This window comes from Polistes dominula, unplaced genomic scaffold (genome assembly GCF_049000335.1).
Source record: "Polistes dominula isolate Pdom_NZ unplaced genomic scaffold, Pdom_raw_medaka contig_533, whole genome shotgun sequence".
Classification (NCBI taxonomy): domain Eukaryota; kingdom Metazoa; phylum Arthropoda; class Insecta; order Hymenoptera; family Vespidae; genus Polistes; species Polistes dominula.
The window spans coordinates 125,177-150,103 of record NW_028300886.1 but is presented as its reverse complement, the minus strand read 5'-3'; the positions used below and the strand labels follow the sequence as shown (position 1 = coordinate 150,103).

The window sequence follows — 24,927 nt, the reverse complement described above, 5'->3', positions numbered from 1 at the left end:
CTTATGGAAGAATTCAAATGTAGAAGCAATAAGAAAGATGTTTTCTGTATAAACCAAATATTAGACGCTATAATTAACGTAGCACCACCACGACATGAAGAAAAGTTCCACAGTGCACGAGATACCAGCAATACAGACATACCAAGGAATTATTGTAATAAAATACCTGCGTGCGTAAAATATGCACAAAATCAGCGACAAAATGCTCTATTTTGAAAAAGAAAGAATAAGTAAGATGCTATAATTGCAAAGGAAATTATTCAAATAGTTCCAAAGCTTGTGAGGATTGTGAGATTTAAAAGCAGTTTTAAAGAAAACTCTTGCCACCTTTTCAAAGCGGAGTTCTTACTTAGAAAAATACACAACAAAAAATAGAAGTAACTGACTTAGAAGATTACACATACTCTGTTTCAGATACTATATGGAGAATTATAAAATTTATTGATTTGAGATGTTATTCACAATCGACTTCTAATTCAACATTATTAAACGAAAAGAAAACAATTGGTGCTACATAAATTAAGAAACTCCTCAAAATATTATTTAAAAATACAGAAATATTAGAACACTAAGTACTGAAAGTCCGCCTGCATAATCAGTGAGTGGATTGAGTAGCTCAGTGGTTATGTTGCCGGTCCTAAGCCCGGATAAACGATGAGGGTTGTAAGGTTAGGTTAGCTCCCTGCCAGACGTAAAACATATAACACGTTCACAGACCCACAGAGTCGCCTCGGATTAGGACTGATACACGGAAAACGACTCAGGCACGAAAAAGGACAGCGAGATAGATACGGAAAATTATTCTGAGAATAGCTTCCTGGAATGTCAAAAAAATTTAACAGTAAAGAGCAAGAAATACCAGAAGAGTTAAAAAATCTGAAAGTAGACGTTGCTGCATTACAGGAAACAAAGAAAAAAGGCAAAGATCAAAAAGCGTACTGGGAATACGTGGTAATATATAGTGGTGACAAGAATGAAAGAGTTAAAAGAAGGTGTGGCTATCGCTTTACTTATGAAATACACCAACCAAGTGGAGAATGCAAAAATATATATCACCACGTATAGTGATGGTAAAGTTGATGACCCAACTATAACCTCTGCATATTATATCGGTCTACGCGCCAAAAGACAACAAGCCGAAACAAAAGAAGGAAATTTTTTTATTGAACTTTTGAGTATCGTGAAGTCAATACGACTAAGGGAGTCAATTGTCATTTTCGGAGATTTTAATGCTCGCATCGGTAATGAGCCAGTATCCGGAGTCATGCAACGGTTCAACAAACACATAATTAATGATAACGGGAAACTTATGATCAACCTCTGTTCTCTGACAAGATTTAAAATCAATAACACCTTTAACCATAAAACCCAACACAAATATACGTTTCGTATCACTTGAGGTCAAAAGTCAACTATTGACTACGTCGTGACGAACAGATGCATACCACCTTTCGAAATTTTAGATGTCAGAGTACTCAACTCAGCTCATTTGGGAAGCGATCATGCTTTACTCCTTGGCAATTTGGATTAAAGTATATCTTAAAAAAAAAAAAAACAACACCCAGTCAAAGCAAGAGTAGAAGCTCTATGGGACTCAACAATTCGAGATCTGTACAGGAAACGATTAGAAGAAAAAATGGAACTGCATCCAACCACCAACTTGGACGATCTCAACACAACTTAGAGCAAACTAAAGACAAACATCAGAACTGCAGCTATAGAAGCTAAAGGAACAAAAACATAGAAAAGCCAAGGTTTAAAAAAAAAAAAACACTATGGTTCTGCGAAGAAGTTAAATAACAGTGCAGAAAGAAGAAAAAAGCATACATAACAACCCGAACTGCTGAGTCATACAATGCATATAAACAAATTCGGAATGAAACCGATGCTGTGGTGAGACAACTAAAAGACAGGTACTCAGAGATCTTTTCAAAGCGACTAGAAAGAGTCTTTTACGGGCTCTAGAAACAGATGTAGCGATTCATAAGAAGCCAAAAGATAGAAACAAGGGAGTTCATGCCCGCTAGTCAAATTAGTAAGGAAACGTGGACCAGTTACCTAAAGGACCTATATGAAGGTGCATCCATGTTACAACCAGCACCGAGTGTGGTAATAGTCGACCAGATATCAAAAAATGATCAAACATTTGAAAAGCACTAAATAAGCTCTAAAATGACCTGCAAAGGCTCCTATATACTTTTAACACAGTTGCTAAGACACTCGGGATGTTGATATCAACATCCAAGACTAAGTGCATGACTACATCTAAAGCACCCTAAGATTTAAATTGCTTTTCGACGACAAAATTATACAACAAGTGATGGAATTCAACTACTTAGGTATAAAAATTTCGAGATTCGGTGACATAGAGTCAGAAATAAGAGGACAAGCCGTCAAGGCACCAAGAACAGCCTCACAATTAAACGACACCATACTCTGAAATAAACACCTAGGAATAGATGCAAAAGCGCGTATATACAAAACCGCTATGAGACCTATACTAGCATATGCGGCAGAAACAAAACCTGAAACATCTAAAACACGCAAAATCATGGAAGAAACTGAAATAAAGATCGTTCGCAGAATAGCTAGGAAATCACTATGTGACAGAGTAAAAAGCAAAGACCTTTAGGAACGCATGCCAGATCGATAATATCAACGACTGGATATTAAGCAAAAAATTTGAGTGGAATGACAACATCACTCGCATGGCTGATGACTGAGTAGTCAAAATATCCCGAAATAAGTCACCATCGGGGAGACGAGGCGTTGGAGGACCTCGAAAGCGCTGGAACGACAGTCTGACTATATGAAGCGCATCGCGATGAAGAACATAAAGAAGAAAACTTACTTAGAAGAAATAAAGAAGAAAAAACACTAACAAAAATAATAATCAAACGAAACGCAATACTAAAACAACAAACAACAATTATACTACAATTGCTACCCTTAAAACAGCATTCTAAAACGTTAATAGATTGCTACAAAGGGTCATAAAAACAAAAACATTCTTACACAATAACAATACTTATAATATACTTCTTCTTTTGAAAATATACTTCACTACAAGAAACTACAAGTATATTAAAAGTCTATATTACAATATATAGGACACAAGACATTCATCAGGGAAGGGGAAAGGCACATCGAACACCATGTACATAGTCGAATTATCCAAGAACACCTTAAAGCAACTGCAATTGTAGAGTACAATTTGATACCAATAAATTTCCAATTTCGGTTGGATATGAACCGCAAGGATAAAAAATGACCTTACAGAAATATTTTGATTACTTTCAATAGAAAGTCACAAATCCATCTCAACAGAAGGTAGTAATACCAAATGTATTACTTAGGATTCGAAAATTATAACAATTAATTAAACATTAAAAAAAGCGTTTCCTAATGTTTGATATAAAGACCTACACAGAACTAGAACCCACTAATCAATACAAATTCATAATCTACTTGCACCATATTTAAGGTACAGGACAGTTATTATAAAAATCAATAACGTAATTAAAGAAATGAAAGCTGACGTACTTCAAGCAGTTTTTCGCTTGTACTAGCTAATCATTCTAGACCCAGATGTAGCAGTGATTTTGACTTTGTTACAAGAGCACACAACAAAAATAGACAAATGAGCTAAAGTAAAAAGGATTAAAACGAAAGTTAAACAAATGCATTTGAAAATAAATTTAAGGTATTTTAACGTCAATATGAAACCTATATGATATATCACTACGGTGGATCGGCAGCTATGAATCATATAACAGAGCTGTAATCAATGCAATCAAAAATATTAAGAACTGTAGTCGACGCACCATGTTTTACATTAAATGAAGATATACGCGAAAGGACATAATATTCACGACAGTAATAAACAAAAAAACAAAATAAAGATTTATTTGCAACTGCAATATACTTGAAGAATGTAGCTATCAAAACGTAAACTACTCGCAATAGAAAAAGACTAAAAAGAAAACATTTTGCTGACTTACGTACATGAAAAAAAGTAAAAGGGAAAAAAGAAAAAGGAAAAAAAAGCTAAGAATTTTTATAACTAGAATTGTAAGTAGAAAAAAGACAATAACCCTTTGACTGCTATGGGCGCATATATGCGTCCTACATAAGCCATCGATATAGATTCTTGACGCAAATGTGCGCTCGGCGAAGTTTTGGGTTTTTTACTGCTGTCTTATATGTATGCTCAGAAATACAAAGGAAAAAAAAATAGTATTCAGTTCTCAGCGATCCCTTCAACTTAAAGTACTTAGCAGTCAAAGGGTTAAACGCACATATCCTCTACAGTTTAGATCTTTTACAGTTTACCCATTGATTGCTATTCTTATTTAGAGCGTCTTGCCTTGGGTGCTAAGGCTATATTATTTATTATCTAATCATATAAGTTATAGTTTCTATAAGAATTGATAATTAATGTTTTTTACACCGTATAAATATATTATTCATTGTTTTAATTCTTAACTGAAAGAGCTATTTGTTATTAGTTTAAAATTGCAGCACACAATACAGGATATCTCGTAACTAGTAGTCAATAAATTAAAAAACCTACTTTACAAATAAAGCGCTTAAACTGTTTGAGGTTTTCAATTCTATGCAGTTTATTGAATATAGTAACATTTCGCATTAAATTTAATCAAATAGAAATTTGATAAATTTTTTGTAATATTACAAGCTTCCAATGAACTAGTTTGTTTGGTGAAAAGTGGAGAAATTTCTAAAAAATTTTTCGTATTATAAGGACAAAAAGTTTATTATTAAGATTAATTAGCAAGGAAATTAATATACTAGCCTTAGACAAGATATATTTCTATCCTAATTAAAATTACTTTGTATTTTAAATTTTGTAAATGTATACCATAGGTAAGCGACCTAAATTAAAAAAGAAAAAAAAGAAAAGAAAACATGTATACTTTTTTTTCGGACAAAAGAAGTACTTCCTGGTTTTTTTGTTTATTTTAAGTGTTGAGGAATTGAGTGGGTTTAAATGAGTAGAACGCCGAGCAATTGCAGTGAGTGGTCAGATTTATTAAAATTACGTACGAGTACACCGCGTGTCGGTTGAGATTTGAACTGAGTAGCCGTTGAGCGGACTACGTTCCGAACTTTCACTTATAGTGTTATACTGAGTGGACTTGAGACGGCGTGATTGTATTAATCACTTATGAATCGAACGATGTAGATTATATTAATCTCACCGAACCTATGACTTTGTGAGAAGACGTAGACAAAGCCGAGAAAACACGTGTGAATGGAACGAGTTGAAAAGAACTAAGATGAGAAGAAACGTGTGATATCTGCGATGACAAAGAGATGACTGCCTGAGAAGCCGGCGTCACGGCGCTTCTTCACCGCCGAGATGAGTTATGGCGAGTCTGCATTTAGCGACAACTGTAGCGAGTTCTGATTGGGCAAATTAATTCCCAAACATTTCCGCCCGCCATCAGCAACGAAGTTGATGATGAGTTATGCTGCCTTCTGAGCGGCCACTAGGAGGACTGCGAGCTTGGTGATCGGCCTGGTGAGTGTTGTGGTAGCCGTCTTCAGCGATACCACCCTGGTGAGTCCATCCTCCCCTGACAGCAATTTGAGCACCCTAGCCATGGGCCATTTTCCTGGAGGCAAACGCTCATCAGTAAGGAGAACGAGAGAACCTACCTTAATCTGGTTGTGAGCGTGATGCCACTTTGAGATGGCTGGTAGTTGTTGTAAATACTGAGTTGACCACATGCGCCAGAAATGTTGAACTCGTTGCTGGATGAACTGCCATCTGCAGAGTCGACTTGCTGAGATGTCCAAGAGTGAGCCCTCAGGAACAGCATTGAGTGCCGTTCCGATGAAAAAGTGCCCTGGTGTGAGCACTGAGATGTCTTCTGGATCATCGCTGAGTAATTCGAGTGGTCTTGAGCGTGAGCGGTCCAGCTTAGCCAATGCCTGTGTGAGAGAACGGGCGTGATGGAGTGACTTGCGCCAGAGGTAGTTGGCCCATCAGTTGCTGAGCACGGATCCCCCTGTAACGAGCACACACCACACGCCTGAGAACATATGACTTCACTGGGGCTCTTCCTCCGATGATCCAGTAGAGTTGTCTGATGAGTGCCAGAGTCGACTGCGAGCCTCCATGCATCGTTTTCTTGTGAGCATAGGCGATGATGAGTTCTGAGAGCTTGGAGCTACGAGGGAGAATAGCTGGATGTTTTGCCTCGTACATGAGTTCGGACTTTGAGAGGCGACCGCCCACCCTGAGCACACCGCCGGCATCAATGAATGCGGTGAGTCTAGAGAGTGGATGCGAACTTGGCAGCTGAGATCGTCTTGAGAGCACTGAGATTTCTTCTGAGTAGTACGCCGATTGAGTGGCCTTGACCCAAAAGAGTCGTGAGTCTTCCATGCTTTTGGCTGAGATACAGGCTGCTGGTGTCGAGTCAAGCTCTCCTGAGAGCCTCTTGAGAAATCTATTGCAGAGAGCTGTAACTCGAAGCAACCTGCTGAGCGATGAGTATCGATGAATAAGATCCCAATGATAACTCGGAGAAGATCGTGCCGTGTGATGTGCAACACGAGCACGAGCTTCTTCTGCACATGAGTCATCAGGAGTTGTATCGATTTGAGCTGGCCATGATGCCACTGATTGAGTGAGCCATGGTGGTCCCGTCCACCATAGAGAGTGCTTTTCCAGCTGATCTGTGGTTATCCCACGCGATGCACAGTCAGCTGGGTTTGATGTGCCAGGCACATACCTCCAATGAGCGTTCCTTGAGAGTTCCTGAATTTTGATCACGCGGTTGCGTACGTAATCTTTTCATCTTGATGGATGGGCTTTGATCCATGTGAGAGCTACCTGAGAGTCCGTCCACAAGGTTGTCTTATTTATGATCATGTTTAGAGTAGCGCAAACATGATTCATGAGCGTTGAGAGTAGCAGCGCTGCTGAAAGTTCTAACCTCGGGATGGTTAGCCGCTTGAGCGGTGAGACCTTCGTTTTTGAGCAAATAAGAGAGACCTTGGCGCCAGTGGACGACGAGTTAACAATGAGATACACAACGGCTGCCATTGCGAATTTCGATGCATCAGAGAAGCCATGTAGTTCAACAGCTGAATTAGAGAGAGTGTTGAACCAACGTGGGATAGAGAGCCTGGCGAGGCTAATGAGATCTTGTCTGATGCTGAGCCATTGTGAGATGAGCTGTTCCGAGAGTGGCTCGTCCCAGTCGAGATTATGCAACCAGAGAGCCTGAAGAAAGATCTTAGCCTTAATTATGACTGGAGATGCGAAGCCTAATGGATCAAAAATTTGTGCTACTTCTGAGAGGACAAGACGTTTTGAGTATCGTTTGGAGGGAGAAGCCGAGATTGTTGAGAAGTCAAACCTGTCCTGTTGAGGTGACCATCGAATACCAAGGATTTTGGTATCGCAGTCGTTGAATGAGATGCCTGAGGTCTCGCCAAGCTCAGACGAGACCTCTCTCAACAGTTCCTGAGAAGTAGAGTGCCACTTAGCCAGCGGGAATCCGCCCGCATGGCAGAGCCGTATGAGTTGTTGAGCAGTCTCCACGAGCTGTTCCACTGTGTCGGATCCCCTGAAGATGTCGTCAACATAATGCCCATGAGTGATCGGTTTGACAGCAAGAGGATACTGAGAGCCTTCGTCTTCAGCAAGCTGAAGGAGCGTTCGTACAGCCAGGAACGGTGCTGATTTGGTTCCATACGTGACTGTAGTGAGCTGAAAATGAGATTCCTCCTGCTGTTCATTCACCCACACGATGCGTTGCAGATCCTGGTCATCTGGATTTATCTTGATTTGCCGGTACATCTTAGTGATGTCAGTCGCAAAGAGATACTTGAGTTGACGTATCCAAATGAGCAAGTCAAAGATGTTGAGCATCAGATTAGGACCAGCGTGCATGATATCATTGAGCGAGTGACCAGTGGAGCTGGCACTTGAACCGTTGAAAACAACCCTGAGCTTGGTCGTGGAGCTGTCTGGCTTAAGTACCCCATGATGAGGCAAATAGTAATGTGGCCTTCTACCAACTGAGATGTCATCGAGCTTGAGCATGTGCTGAGATTGTTCATACTCTCGCATGAACTGAGTGTACAATCGGTCGTACTGAGTGTCTCTGCCAAGTCGCCTGAGAATTCGTTGGAGCGATCGATGAGCTGTCTGATAAGAATCTCCCAGGACTGTTAGGGGCGATTTGAGAGGCATCCTGACGATGTAACGCCCTGTTGAGTCCCTTGAGTGAGTGGTCTTGAAGTGGAGCTCATACTCTTGCTCCTCAGGAGTAAGCGATGAGTTGTCCGATGATGGAGGTTCTTCTTGGACCCAGAACCGTGTCAACAACTCTCGCAAGGACGAGTTTGATACCTGAGAGCTGCCGAGATGAGTTGTCCTTGCAAGCGTGACCGGTGCCTGAATTGGGCCTATGACCAACCACCCAAATATTGATAACTGAGCAATGGGAGTTCCTACTGAGTACCTAATGATATTAGGCCTAATGAGTTGGCCGTAGAAGTCTGCTCCGATTATGACATCTACTGCCCTTGGAACGAGAAATTCTGGATCAGCTAGAGGTAAACCCTTCAGGTGTGGCCATTCGGGTTCCTGTTGAGTCCTTATGGCCGGCAGGATGGTGGTAACTGTCTTTAACACGTGAGCTGAAATTGTCACCATGAGTGGTCTATACCTTGATTGAAGGTTGAGCGTGACAATTCCTCTTGTTTGAGACGTCCGTGTTCCACCGACACCATAAACGTCCAGCCTTGAGTGCCTTCGTTGTAACTTGAGCTGCTGGGTGAGCTTTTCTGAGATGAATGAGATTTCTGATCAAGGGTCGATGAGCAGACGAACTTGAGTTGTTGAAGCGGCTGAGACGACTATTGCTGTTGCTGTGGCCAGCAATGTGAGATGACTGAGATGGGCTGAGTTAGACGTGAGATGATCGCAACTCTCAAAGAGCTGCTCTGAGCTTCATGCTTGAGAGGACTTGGATGAAGGAGCGGGTGTGCTAGACACCTCCTGAGCGGTCTGATAGTCATTTCCAGATGGTTCGAAAACGATTGAGAGGTCTGCACCATGCAACAGGGTATGATGGTAGTTGTTGCATGATTTGCAATGCATTGGGCTATTGCACCTCCTTAAATTGTGCCTGCCTAGGCAATTGCAACACAGACTCCTTTCTCTGATCAACCGTACCCGTTGGTTGACCGAATAGCTTCGCATCCTTGGGCAGACTGCGATGTAGTGGTCTTGCCCGCAACAGTCACATGGATATGCAGCCCGTGACTGAGCAGGACGAGAAGTCTGATGAGTAACAGGCCTTGATGAGCTGACTAAGGGTTGCTGAGAAGCCTGATGGGAGCTTGTCCGAGTGGTCTTAGCCCCTTTTGGCACATTGGGTTGAGCAGGCGTGGATGAGGATTCTATAGTCTCCAATGTGCGGGCACGAGCGACCAGAAATTCGGTGAGCTGGCTGAGTGTCGGAAATTCATCTGTAGATGCAAGAGATGTCTCCCACCTTTCGCGAGTGTCCTGATCGAGCAGTCCAGTGAGCAGAGTGACCATGAGGCAATCATTATTGCTCTCCACTGTGAGTGTTCTGAGTGCCTGAGTGGTCTCATTAATGATGTTGACCATCTTAGTCAGCGATGTGGCTTGGCGCCTTTGCATCGGTTTGAGCAGTCTTTCCAGGTGTGATTTTATAATGAGGCGTTTGTTCTCAAACCTTGATGTGAGCAAGGTCCAAGCCGAGTCGAACGATGAATTGTCAGGCGTGATGTTGGCAACGATCTCATAGGCCTCACCCTGCATCGCTGATTTTAAATACTGGAACTTTTCCAGATCACTGAGATCCGAGCGGTCTGCTATCACTGAGCTGAACATGGCCTTGAAATCAGGCCATTTCCGGCAGTCTCCACTGAATGTTGGCACTGTCAATTCAGGGAGCCGGGAGCGGGCACGAGCACTATCGTCGGGTGAAGGAGTGGGCTGAGCGTTCTGAGTGAGTCGTTCCTTAATGCGACCAAGCAGTCGTTTTGTCTTGATCATCAATTTTGTCTCACTGATGCTGACCGTCTCCGTGAGGTAAGGATGGCTCATCTGGTTGGGAGGCCAACTACATACCAGTTGAGCGTGCTCTTGGCGGAACGATCCATGGAGCTCATCTAGCTGCTCGAGCAACATGGTCACCTCTGTCAGGGTGATCGACTCGGATGCGTCACTAACCTGACTAAATATATCCTCTATCGACACGAGGATCTCCCTTTGTGCCTGCACCCGTAACGTGAATTCTGTCGTGAGTGCCGCAGGCGATTGGCTTCTTGACCGGGTGCCTTGGCCATGAGTGGACGTCGAGGGTACCGTCAGGCTGGTCGCTTGAGCTGTCTGAGAGGTCGTTTGATCATCACCACTGCTTGTGGTCTTGGCCTTTTGGTCTTCATCCCGCACAAGCACCATTGTGATAATTAAATGAGAAATCCGTAGAGATAATCACTGTTTATTCGAGATCGTACTGAGAGTCACTGATAATAAGTAGTGCCAATGAGAGAACAATGTCGCAATAGGTAACAGCACTATTTGGTAAACACCGCGAACGAGATGACAATACCCCGCTACTCGGGAGTGAGAGTGGGAGAAGTATTCGCGGGTCGCGCGAAGCGAGTGAGCCGACACGTACTCGCAAGAGAGATGGCTATATCCCACCCTACTCGAGAATGAGAGAGGGGGCGGCTCACGCGTCACACTAACGCGAGCGTGGGACTATTTCTCGTGACGTAAGAGCGGGCGTGAGACGGCACTACGTCACGCGTAGCCACACAACTTGAGATGGCACTATTTCGCGCGAAACAAAGCGACTGAGATGGCACTACTTTTCCGAGTAACAGAGATGGCGTGACACGGCACTACGTCACGCGTAAGAGCACTACTTGAGCTGGCACTACTTTCCTGAACAAAGGAAATGAGATGACGAAATATACCGCACACAATGAACTTTACCGAATTTTTACAAATCTGCGCTGCAAATGCTCGATCCGGCTCGAAGGACCAAATGTTGAGGAATTGAGTGGGTTTAAATGAGTAGAACGCCGAGCAATTGCAGTGAGTGGTCAGATTTATTAAAATTACGTACGAGTACACCGCGTGTCGGTTGAGATTTGAACTGAGTGGCCGTTGAGCGGACTACGTTCCGAACTTTCACTTATAGTGTTATACTGAGTGGACTAGAGACGGCGTGATTGTATTAATCACTTATGAATCGAACGATGTAGATTATATTAATCTCACCGAACCTATGACTTTGTGAGAAGACGTAGACAAAGCCGAGAAAACACGTGTGAATGGAACGAGTTGAAAAGAACTAAGATGAGAAGAAACGTGTGGTATCTGCGATGACAAAGAGATGACTGCCTGAGAAGCCGGCGTCACGGCGCTTCTTCACCGCCGAGATGAGTTATGGCGAGTCTGCATTTAGCGACAACTGTAGCGAGTTCTGATTGGGCAAATTAATTCCCAAACATTAAGAGATATAAAAGAGTTTATATTTTTGACCGTTCATACTAGGAAATGATACATATAGTAATAATTATTTTATAATTGGAATAATTATTGTGTAATACAAAATGATTAATTCTTGATAAATTTTTTTTTTACAACAGATTATTGACGTTAAGGAGTATTAATTTTATATTGAACTACGAAACAAGAGACATAATTCGATAAAATAGAAAATTGGTGGTAATTTAATTAGAAAATAGTTTATAATTTAAATGAAATGATTTTATAATTTATAGCTGTTTTATTAGTTAACTTATGATTAGATTTATCAAAAAATAAGAATAAATATAAAATATCCTATATATTTTTGTATCCTTATATTATGTAATGCATAAAGACTTCTTCAGATGGATCTCTAGCTTATCGTCACTGTTTATATTCTTGAAAGATAGCATTATGTACTCAGAGTCGCAGAATTATCGTTTTCTTAAAATAATTATCGTATAAAAACTATACAATTTTTTCCGTGTTTTAAACCAAAATGTTATAAATTTCTAATACCACACTGTAAAGTAGAAATATGTAAATATTAATTTGCTTCGGTCTTTTTTTTTTTTTTTTTTTTTTGAAAAAAAAAATGAAAATAATTGTGTTGTAAGATAAATGTCTCAGCTGTAGATTTTTAAGCACCAAATACTAATGAAAATCATTATAAATTTCATATTTTTATTAATTATATCTAACTTTAAAAGCTAAGTTAATTTGGAAAAAGATAAATGTTTTTTATTGTTGATATCTCTTATTACAACAATGCTATGTAAAAAAAAACATAAGGTATTTATAAGAACAATTTTTATTTTCATAAATTTTTTTTGAGAATCTGATTCTAATTCGTTTGAAATGATGATATATAAATATTATCTATAATTATTTATTGTAAAATTAAATTATAATCATTCAAATAATATGAAACCTTTAAAACACACAGTTTCCAGAAAATGAGACGAATGCACTATATCAATAGTAAGAATATTGTAGGATTTATATACAATATTATAATTTTGTTACTATATACATCAGAGGGCACCGGTATGATCTTGGAATAGGGGTTAGTCACTTTTTGAATTGTTTTAATGAAGATAAAATGTCGAATGGGAAAAGATAATTTATTAATTAATAGAATTTATTATATAATTTTTTATTATATATATTAATTAATAAATAAAAGTCTATATATAAAAAGTCAGTGTCACATTATGTTTGTCTACTAATAATTCTGAAACTGCTTATCTTATCTTAATGAAATTTGTTTTATTACATGCGTCTTTTTCCAACTTAGCACCTAGTATAATTTCAAAACACTAAACATTCATTTCTTTAATTCATTGTACTTAATAACATCAATTAATCTATTTTATATTTACATATTGCAATAATATCATAATCACTAATCATAATAACACAAATAGAAACGTTTTCAATCTGTAAATGCCATGGAGTGTACGATGTTTTTCCGTTCGTATTTTTGCACGAAAGTCATAACTTCCTTTATTTATTCTTGCATGTAACGTGGACTGCCTATGTACGTTGATGGTAGAATGACTGAATTACCAATTTCTACGGTGTCGGCGTTGTTTACAATAGCGTCACGCAAGTGAATGTATTCTTACGCACGCAGTTTCTGTTGATTAAATCGTAAGTATCGTAGTTGCTCGCTCTCTATCTTGTATCATCTCTCACGTACATATCTACTATGTGGCCAAGTTTACGAAATCGTACGATGATGTTATCCTGACCGCGTCTAATCATCAACCGATACGCATAGTAATCCTTCGAGCTAACGTTCTTGTTTGTTTCAGCTCCTTTAATAATATATTCATAAATATCAAATTAAATTAGGTAATGATGCTTATAATGAATAAAGTACTTGTTACGGGATGTCGTTATTTAATATTTATGCAATATCCGTCTTGTCCTTTATAGAACATCAGCGGAAATTGAAGAGCGTCGTATGAACGGTGTGTATCAGCGATGAACTGAAGATTACTATTTCTTCTTCGAATCACGATTTCTCGCGAAGCTGTATGGTCGCCAATCCTGATTCCAGCAACGTCGTTAAAAATAGGTGCAATGAATCTACCAATGTGCTCTTCAGCTGGTCTTTTATCAGGATTGATGATAATAGCGTGATTGTCAGTTTCTAATTTAGGCATGTGTGATTTGAATATTTTCAACAACTCATTGTGCTCATTCAAAAGAGCGTCTAGCTCGCCAACGATGCGTTTGGCCTGAGGTGAATTGAGGTTATTGTAGCCGCAACGTGCATCCACGCGATTTTTGACTGCGCTTTTGGAGTCCTCACCGCCCATAAAGTATATTTGCAAAAATTTATGTGGTTCGTTTAGCATTGGTAGCAATGAGCCTATTTTGTGATAAACTTGGCCTTTGATTTTAAATGTTGAATTAAATAGTTGATCATTCTCACCATAATTTTGAACTATTTCAGTAGCTCCAAACGATGTCATTTGGAAACATGAATTGAATGTTCGAATTGACTTTAGGAACTGGTTAGAATCTGGATGCGTACCGATAACTAAATCGTTCAATGATTCTGGTAGTGTTTCAATAGCCGGTAGTTGCACTTTTCCTGACGCGCAACACATCCCGGGTGGGTCATTTTTAAACTTCAACGCATTACAATGCGGACATTCTTTGTCCATAGCACTAATACTTACTTTCAAATGAGAGTAATATTCAATATCGGGCTCATAATGGAATGCTAGACGAAGGAATGAATCGGATATAAATTCTCGATGTACTTGTTGGCGTTGTAGGTCATTTGATCTTATTGTGGTAATTGTGAACCGGCGTGCTTGTGTTTGTTCCAATTATCTTTGCTGATACCGTTCAGCACGTGCTTCTTGCGACTGTGATTCCCACAATTGCGCCGTTCTCACGCACTGATCTAATATATAAATTGTCTAGCCAGATTTGTTCGTCTGTTCTACGGGCTCTTCTATTTCGCATGGTTTTAGCATGAATCGTTAGACAGTTCAAATTTGACCTACTGCGTTTTGGTGGTATACTGATAATATATTTGTTTTTTTATTACTATACCTGAGCAGATATATCAACTATAAAGACTTTTGGATAAATATGCTAAAATTAATAAAGAAAATTGAACATGTAAAAATTGAAAATTGAACACTTAATCAGATATATCAACTATAAAGACTTTTGGGGTTAGTGATTAGTTATGATTGGATAAATATGCTTAAACTAACACTTTGCAGGCCGCGCATTTATCGATGTGCCGTAACGCTTCCGCCGGCGAGATTCACGCTGGTTCTACTGCTCGCCAACGGTGATATTTACGCAATTTTTCGATACATAAGTAGTTGTGTTAAGGAAATAAGCAGGCTTATTGATTATTTATGAGAAGCCGTTGAGCAAATGACGTGTCGTATCTTTACACAGAAGTTATTACAATGAGAAGACTAGAGCAGGCCTGATTATATTAATCAGTCAAGAGCTGAAGGATGATGATTGTATTAATAACACCGAACTTGTAATTAATGAGAAGACTTATGATTGAACTGAGGAAACACGTGTTGTTGGAATGGGATCGAGAGTATTAACGTATGTAACAGCAAAGAGATGACTAACTGAGAACCCGAACAAAGTCGCCGTCGATGAAAAAAATGCCGTAGATCGGCCAATGTCCAACTGCTAGTGTTCGGCCAAACATTGGCTATTAGTGATGGCCTAATCTTGGTTGATTACTGGCGCTTATAATCAATAAAATATTTTTTTAGAAAAGGTTTCTTTTTTTAATTTATATTTTTTTAAATTATTATTTTGTATTTTTCGAATGTATTAACTCGTTCGTCGCTATGTCTCCGTTATACGGAGACGCTCTTTTTGTCGTAGTTATAATATTTTCGGTAAATAAACGATATTTTTATTTTTTATTATTTCCGGTAAATAAACGATATTTTGTAGACGAAGAAACTAGTATTCAGTTCTTTTCTTTTTATTTTATTATCTAGAAAAGAAAACTCTATTCAGAGATTAAAAGAAAAGATTACCCATACGAAGTCGCCGTCGACGGAAAAAATGATCGGCCGATATTCAACTGCCAGCGTTCGGCCAAGCATTGGCTATTAGTAATGGCCCAATCCTGGTTGATTACTGGCGCTTATAATCAATAAAATATTTTTTTAGAAAAGGTTTTTTTTAAATTTATATTTTTTAAAATTATTATTTTGTATTTTTCGAATGTAAAAAAAATTTACTAGTATTAATTCAGTTAATTTGCTTATGAACAACTAATTATTGAGTGATTTTAAAATATTGTAATTGAAGTTGTTAACGCCGTCTTCTGATATAAAACCGGTGGTTACATAACATCTTTATTAAATATTTTTGAAGTGAAAACTTCTTTAGAATGGGCGAGACTAAATAATAGGAGAAAAAGAGACAAACATATAGGATTGAGCCTGCGAGAGAATGAGACACAATATAGCTACACAGTTCTTCTTCCTATTCTCGGTCTTTGATTCGTGGTCCCCACTCCTGGCTACTAAGCTTTGTGTGTGTGTGTGTGTGTCCAGTGTCTTGCATTATCTAGACTAATAAAAATTTGAATACAGACGGGCAGTTAAATTTTTAAACAATTATTAAATAACTATTCTAATTAAGTAATTAAATTATTATTTAAAAACTTATTAACTATGTAATTCATAAAAGAAATATAATAATAACATAATTAATAATAATAATAATAATAATAATAATAATAATAATTATGGGATGAGCGCCTCCATGTCAAACTTTTTAGGCATTCGTGAGTAATATAAATCAATTGCTTTGGATAGCTCAATTGGTTAAAGAGCAGTCATAATCGCCCGGAAAGCGAAGGATCCGTGGTTCGAATCCCGACGGTCCCCCAGTCAAGTACCAGCGATTTTTTTCACGAATCCCACACGTGGGGGCTCAGCCGGGATGCGGAGTGGGGCGTCTGTTTCGTGACATGTTCCACAGTCTTACACTACCACGAAAAAAAAAAAATTGAAGAGTAAGAGTCAGTGTAAAGAGAGTTTATGTGATGTTGGGTGGCATTTTATAATTCGGGGTCGAATGTTGTTAAAGGAGGGGAAGGGGGTGGATGTGGGACGATCGAATCCCGGTCCAATTTTTTTTACGAATCCCACATAATAATATTTTTTATTTTATTATTATTATTATTATTATTATTATTATTATTATTATGTTATGATTTGCTGTCCATGTGCCGTTAACGGGCCAATATTTATTGGAATAAACGGCGTGTAATTAAAAACTATTAATGGGCCAATAATTTGAATATTTGGGTAAATGGGCCCCATTGCTGGGCCCATTAATCGGCCGATGATTAACTACCATTAATGGGCCGGGGTTATCATTTGGATATTCAGCCGTCTATGGGCCATTAGAGAACGCCAATGATCGGCCGTTAGTTGTCATCCTTCGCCCGGCGATGGGCCATCCGAGAGCCTGTTTTCAAACTTTGTATGGGAAGCCGGCGTCCAGTGATCCCAGAGACTTTAGTTCGTTTGATCGACACAGGGGCGCAAAATTATCGTACGCGGCAGAAAATTATCGTACGCCCCGGGAAAATTTGAAATCCGACAAATCTCGGACAAAATTTTGAAAAAGTTGGAAAAAGTGTCTAAGTTCCAACTTTTTCAAAGTTGATAACCTTTTTTTTTTTAGGTAGAAAACGTTAAAAAATCAATTAGTGTAATCGGCGATTTGATAGCTGTACAGGAACCCCAAAAACGATTATTTTTTTATTTTTTTCCTTTAAACACTATCGTTCCAGCAATGGCGGAACAATGCAACACAATCGATATGTACTGAAACTTCGATATATCGATACTTCGATATATCGGTATATCGACGTTTCCATACATATCGATATCAACGCATATGGAAAAGAATTCCACTGCACTTTCAAATCTATGCCAACATCATTGCTCCATTATTAAATGGAATGACAAGTTTTCTAGCAATTTTTTTCCTTCAATACTCATATAACGCATTACGATGCTGCAACATATAAGCATAACATTACGCATTCTTACAGGTATTACAATTAAAGTATCAAAACATAATTTATTTAAATGTTTATTATTACTGATTTATTAAACAGAAGTATAAGAAATCATCCACTTTTCATTTTCTTCGGTAATAACATTGAATTAAACATTTCTTTTTTATTTAAATAGTTTTTTACATTATACTTTAATATTACCTAATTAACAATCAATTCAATTAAACTTTCAAAAAAAAAACATAACAAAATTAATAACAATAAATTCAATTATTTCAATAGTTCAATACATAATTATTAATAAAACAATTAATTTGGCTTTACTCAATCGTCCATTTCTGACATTTCTAAAATCACTTCTTCTTCGTTATTGTTTTTATCATTATTGCTTTTCTTTTCACTAACATATAAAGATTTTTTTATTAAATTGTATTCGCGTTGACTGGGTTCATAATTAACAAATTTTGAATTTACTATTTGACTAGACAATATCAAGCACTTAAGCGTTTCTACAGATAACTTATTACGAGTCTTTGATTTATTTTAATAAATTTTACTAAAAATACCCTCACAATCTGCGTTTGACAACGGTAGTGACATTATACTTAAAAAAACTAGCTAGATTTTTAAAAGACCAAATTTCGTCTTCATCTTCAAATTTTTTTAATTTGTGCCTAAATGAATCTACAGGGTCAGTGACTTTAATATTTTCTGGTAAAATAAAATTTGGTAGCTGTCCCCACTCATCCTCGATTGATTGGTAACATTCTTTAGGGACAAGTCGAGGTTGTTGTCGCATTACTGGTAATAAAGAAGGTTTTATATTTCGAGTAAATTGAGCAATAGCTTCTTCAGGATTAATAAAAGATAAATTTTTTAATAGTAAGTTATCAAAATTATACCTTTTTTTTATTGCTAAGCAGCCTTTTACGAAAAATTTTCTACAATTAGTAAGAAATTCGATTTTTACTTCTTTTAGTGAAGATGTCGAGTAGTCAGGCTCGTTAAAAAAATCAATTGAATATTCACCCGTGTAAACATTCAGAATATTTATATATTTTGACTCATCGGCCGGATTAATCTTACTTAACGGTGTTTTATTAACGTTATCCGGGACCATAAATGTTTTAAATAATTCTGCATATGTAGAACTCATTTTTTTATGAACGACTGTAATTAATGGTTTCTCCGACTGAAAAAGTTTGTTTAAAGTTGTGAATTTTGGTAAAATCCATTCCAGAAAATGATAATATAATTTTGTAATTGGATTATTAAGATTTTGAAGTATAAATTTTCCTATTTTAAAATTTAAAGCCGAAGAAGTTTTTTTTTTCGTGAATTTGATCTTTTTCTTTCTATATCGTAAACAATATTATTAAAATATAAAGTTAACGCGTCCCACTGCTCTAGAAGCCTGGTAATTACAGCCGTTACTGAAAGCCATCGAGTCTTCACTGGACACAAAATTTTATGATTTTTCAGCTCTAAAAATTGTTGATATTGTTTAAATTCATGCTGCCGCTTAGAACTTGATGAAAAGTGATTATAAATTGAATGAAATAATTTTTCACAATCAAACGGTATTGCGTCACAAGCTTCACTGGCACAAAGGTGAAGCGAATGACAAATACATATCATGATGTAAATGTTAGGACAACTATCTTCAAATCTTGTTCTTACTGAATTATGTTTACCCATCATCGCATTACAACCGTCTGACCCGAAACCAATAATTTTATCAAAAGATACGGAGAAACGTTGAAAAGATTCCCGGACACAATTAAAAAGATGCTCTGCTGTAGCAGATACTTCTCTAGAATTGTCATTGAAAATTCTACATAACTCCCAAAAATGACTAGCTATTCGTCCTATAGATTCATCGTAATACCGTACGATAATACACAATGTTTGAGTCATTGAAATGTCAGTTGACTCATCTGTCAATACACTAAAATGAGTTTTTTGTAATTTACTAGCTAGTTCTTCTTTTTCAGCAAATTCGATTACGTTTTTAATAACACATGCGCTTTTAGAAGATTTTAATCGGACTTCCTTTATAATGTCACTATCAGGAAAACACTCCTTAAGTAACGGTGTTAAGTGATCCATAATCTTAAAAGGTACATTGTGTTCTGCAAATAAACTACACAATTTAATTTCTGCGCGGAAAACTTTATGATTCATTGAATCATTTCGAACTTCATTTGAAGCTGTTTCTATAAAATTAGACATTTTCGCTTGATTATTTAAACCTTTTAACATTATTAAATGAGACTTATTAGTCGCATGTTTGCGAATAACCGATAACTCCGCAGTGATTGTTGCTTTGCAGAGTGAGCATTGAGCTTTTAATTTATCAGAATGAGGCAGGAGCCACGAACAAAAATCCAGATTACTAAGCTACTCCTTACGGAACTTTCGTGGCCGCCGTGTGCTTTGTTTTTTTAATTGCGTAAGAGATGTGTTATCTGTCATTATAAATATAATCAATTAAAAATGCAAAAGAAATAACTTGAATAATTAAAAGAAGAAATGTTACATAATATGTTTCCAAATTAATTTAAAGAATATGTTTAAAAAAAAACTCTTCTCTTCTAGCAGCAAAACTCAAACGTTCGTTATTACCTAGGTGTTGAGGAATTGAGTGGTCTAAATGAGAAGAACGCCGAGCATTTGCTGTGAGTGGTCAGATTTATTAAAATGCGTACGAGTACACCGCGTGTCGGTTGAGATTCAAATGAGTAGCCGTTGAGCGGACCACGTTCCGAACTTTTCACAGAGAATATCACAATGAGTGGACTAGAGACGGCGTGATTATATTAATCACTTATGAACCGGACGATGAGGATTATATTAATCCCACCGAACTTGTACTTTGTGAGAAGACGTATAACAAAGTTGAGAAGACGCGTGTTGTTGGAACGAGTTGTTGAGAACAATTGAACATGGCTGCCTGAGAAGCCGGCGTCACGGCGCTTCTTCACCGCCGAGATGAGTTATGGCGAGTCTGCATTGAGCGACAACTGTTGCGCGTTCTGATTGGGCAGATTAAATCCCAAACACCTAGGCAATAAATTTTTAGCTCAAAATAAAACATGTATAATTGAATACATAAAATGATCGGGTCATATTTTTTACTATGAACTTCATTAGATAATGTTACAACAGTAATAATTTGCATAACATAATTAATTTATAGCGTTAAATGACTGAATAAATAGACTAATAATTAAATTGTTGAAAAAAATTATAAGACTATATTCAATTTTGAGGATATGTTTATCCTTTAAAAAATACCTGGATTAATTATCAAATAATGACTTGGTCAATTTTTAACATACTTTTTTTTGTGCGATCTTCCGTGATGTTACTATATGTTTACATAGATTTATATAGACTTACTGAAATTATATAATAGATTATGTAGCAGCTATTTTATCTGTCTTATCTGTTCTATCTGTCCTATCTGTCCTATTTGTCCTATATGTCCTATCAGTTCTAAATGTTGAAGTCGCCCTGTTCTAAATGTAAAGACTAAAATGACAAAATAAATAGAATACTAATTAAATAGTTGAAAAAAATTCAAAGACTTAATAGAGTTTTGAGAATATGTTTATCCTTTAAAAATTACCTGGATTAATAATTTTAAAATATTTACCTGTAAAATTAGTAAAACTTCTTTTTTGTCGTGTAATCTTCTGTGACGTCCTAATGTTGCAAATATGTTAATAAATGGAGAAGCTGTAAAAGTAAAAACTGAAAAAAAGAAAAACTGGAAAAAAGTTAAAAGTAAAAGTAAAAACTGTGGAAAGAAATGCTTTGATGTTTTTTGTTGTATTGCTGGTATGCAAATGCTGCTATGCTGCTCTGTAGCAATTTTTCCAACCGTTTATTCAGTTTTCTTCTGTCTTCTTGCTTCTTTTTTTCATTTTCTTTTGTCTTCTTGCTTCTTAGCTTGTTTTCTTTATATCGTCATATATCTTCATGTATCTTCATATATTGTCATATATCCTCATATTTTTTTCGTGTCTTCTGTTTTGTACGTTGTTCATCTCTTCAACTTTTGTTTAACCGTTAACCGTAGAAGCGACTTGTGTGCAAATTTGATGAGTAAAAAGAGAAAAAAATAAAAAGAAAGAAAAACAAAGGACTTCAACTTTCAATTTTCTCACTGTGGGGTTTCCTATGGAGCTATCAAACCGCCGGATAGACTGACGTCATTAACGACGTTTGATACGTAAAAAAAAAAGAAATAAAACAACAAAAAAAGGTCATCAAGTTTTCGAAATTCCAAATGGATCGTACACCACGATTTTTGGATCGTACAGGACCTCAAATTATCGCACGCGTAGGATAATTATCGTAAGAATGGGATCGCTGCCGGCGTCACGATGATTCTTCAAGAGCCGTGATGAGTTATGGCGAGTCCGCACAGAGCGACAACTGTCGCGAGTTCTGATTGGGCATTAGAAATCCCAAACAAGTTGGTACATAATTATTATTAAAGAAGGCACTAAAATAACTGTTACACTATTTTTATTCCATTTTATTCTAATTATATTTTTTAATTAAAAAATATAAGTATAGTACTAATTAGTATAAAATATATAGTAATAAAAATATATAGTACTAATTAGTACTAAAACGTTTTATTTAAAAAATTTAACTCCTAGGATCAATAGTTCTTTTTAGTATGATAATTTTGAAAACATTTTCCAACATGCAGAGGAACGTTGCAGGAAGAACACATGTATGCAGTGGAATTTTTTTTCTTAGTGGCACTGCAAACTTTACAAGCCCTTCCCGGGTTTTGAATTCTCCCATTACCACTAATACATGTTATTTTATGTTTTCTCATGTTCGTAGTAAGTCTGCCTGGTGGATCCAACCTCGGCGATCTTTTATTACATTGAGCAGCTGATCTTGATTGTTGCTCCTCTTCATTCCCATTAATCCATGCTAGTGCAAGGTTTAGTAAAAATTGCTTGAATCTAATAGGATTTTCAAAATTTTTGATACATATCTGGAACGCGTTGAGTAATGCACAGTTTATGAGATATAAAACCGTTTTTTTTGTCCATTTTTTTGTTTTGCGATGTATGGAATAACACGATAGGTATTGATCGGCGTGATCAACACCTTTCATAAATTTGTTATACTCTCGTATGCAAATTGGTTTAATGTACTTCTTTTTGGTTCTTTTACTTGCACATTCGACCATGTCTGCTGAATGTATCGTAGAAATCATCGTTATCAATTTTTTGTCCGAATTCCATTTTTGTACCAAAATTTTCCTTTTTCTAAGAAATTCCATTGACTTATTTTTCAATGTAGCAGATTTTAAACAATTTGGCAATCCTCTGTTTACTCTAATTGTGCCACAGACGTTTGTTTTATGCTTTAGTAACTCCTCTGCAACCTTTACACTATTGGAATAGTTATCCATATATACATCGTGCCATAAATTTAAATATGGCGATAGCACGGACAATATTGTCGCAATTAGCGATTTTCCTTGCGCGCAATATATTTCTAAATTGCATATATAACCAGATGTCGCCTCATACACCATACGGACTAAAATTCTATATTTTATAATTTTCGCAGGATTATATGTACGAAAAGATAGCCTGCCCCTCCATGGAATGATACCTTCATCCAGCGATAATTCTTTCTCAGGTTTATACATTTTTTGAAACTTTTCTACCAGATACGAGTAGACTGGTTTTATTTTATCAAGGCTTTCTTGGCAATGCTCATTATTACTGAAGTGCCAATACTTCCATAACTGCCGAAATCAGTTCCTTGGCATAGTATTCCCAAAAATAGGTGTATGTAATACAGGGTGAGTAGACCAATAATCGTCTTGTTCTGGTTTCTTTTACTATTCCCATTAACATATTGTACGCCGGTGGCATCTGAGCCATTCAAAGTCTGAGCGCCGGCACCGTGTCAACCGCCTAAAGCGTGGGCGCCGGCATGATTCGCTTGTTGACGACTAATGAATAGGTGAAGAAAATATTTAAAATTTTATACATTATTGTAAAACACTAAATTTGGTTTGCATATTCGTTATATGCAATTTAACGATAACGAAAAATAGAAGCAAAATAAACAAATTTAATTTATAATTATAAAAAAATACACCTGTTTTATTTGATGATTGATTATTACACATATATATATATATATATATATATATATATATATATATATATATAATATAAACACAAAGAAAAATATTAGTATTTAAGGGATGTATGGTATTGTTCAAAACATTTTCCAAGATGTAAAGGTACTTGGCAAAGAGAACACATAAAGCTACTCTCGCTTCTTTTTTTGCTAGCAGAGCAAACTGTGCATGGACGTCGTACATATCGGTTTTTGTTCCCAGATCCAATAATTCGAGTAACGTTGTGCTTCTTCATATCACCCGATAGTCTCTGATGGTGATCATATTTTGATGTGGGAGGTGTAGGAACTAATATCGAAGGTTGTTCGCCACGAACATTCGATACATCTTGAGTACTTGTATATTCATCGATCCATAAAAGTGCAACAGCATGTAAAAATTTCTGATATTTTATAGTGTTACCATTGAACTCAACATATAATCTATATGCATTGAACAATGCGCAGTTTAAAAGAAACAAAACTGTTTTTTTTGTCCATTTCACGGTTTTCCTCATAATGGAAAAATATGATAGAAACTGATCGGCCAAATCTACGACCATCATATATTTGTTATAATCTATGACCGATTGAGGTTTTATAATTTCTTGTTTTTTTCCAATGTACTTTTTTTGTGTTTGTTAGTTCTCCCGAATGTATTGTAGAAACCATGTATACGATTTTGCGTTTTGGCTTCCATGCCTGTACTAAAAATTCATTTTTTCTTTTAAATGTATAATCTCCAGTTTTTCAACTGATATGCTTCATAGATTCTGGAACACCTCTATTTACTCTCATTGTACCGCAAACTCGTGTGCCATTTTTCAGAAGCAATTCTGCGGTACGAATACTGTTATAGTAATTATCCATGTATACATGATATCCCAAACCTATATTTTTATCGAGCAACGACATTATAGTTTGGTCAAGTTTTTTGCTGTTCGCACAGTATATTTCCAAGTTGCAAATATATCCACTTCTAGCTTCACATAACATACGACAAAGTAGGCCATACTTTACTATTTTTGCTGGATTGTACGTTTTTATAGACAATTTTCCACGCCATAGATTGATGGATTCGTCAAGCGAAAGCTCTTTTTTAGGCGTGTATACTGATTTAAATTTATCTAGTAAATAACTTAGTATC

The 24,927-nt window shown here is 36.8% G+C and overlaps 1 protein-coding gene across 1 annotated transcript; it reads right to left on the bottom strand.

The window, feature by feature from the left end:
• Positions 1-6,823: 6,823 nt before the first annotated feature.
• LOC149033529 (uncharacterized) lies at positions 6,824-8,695 on the bottom strand. Its single transcript, XM_089177097.1, has one exon. It carries the CDS (start codon positions 8,693-8,695, stop codon positions 6,824-6,826), a length of 1,872 nt encoding a protein of 623 aa, XP_089033223.1.
• Between the last annotated feature and the right edge of the window lie 16,232 nt (positions 8,696-24,927).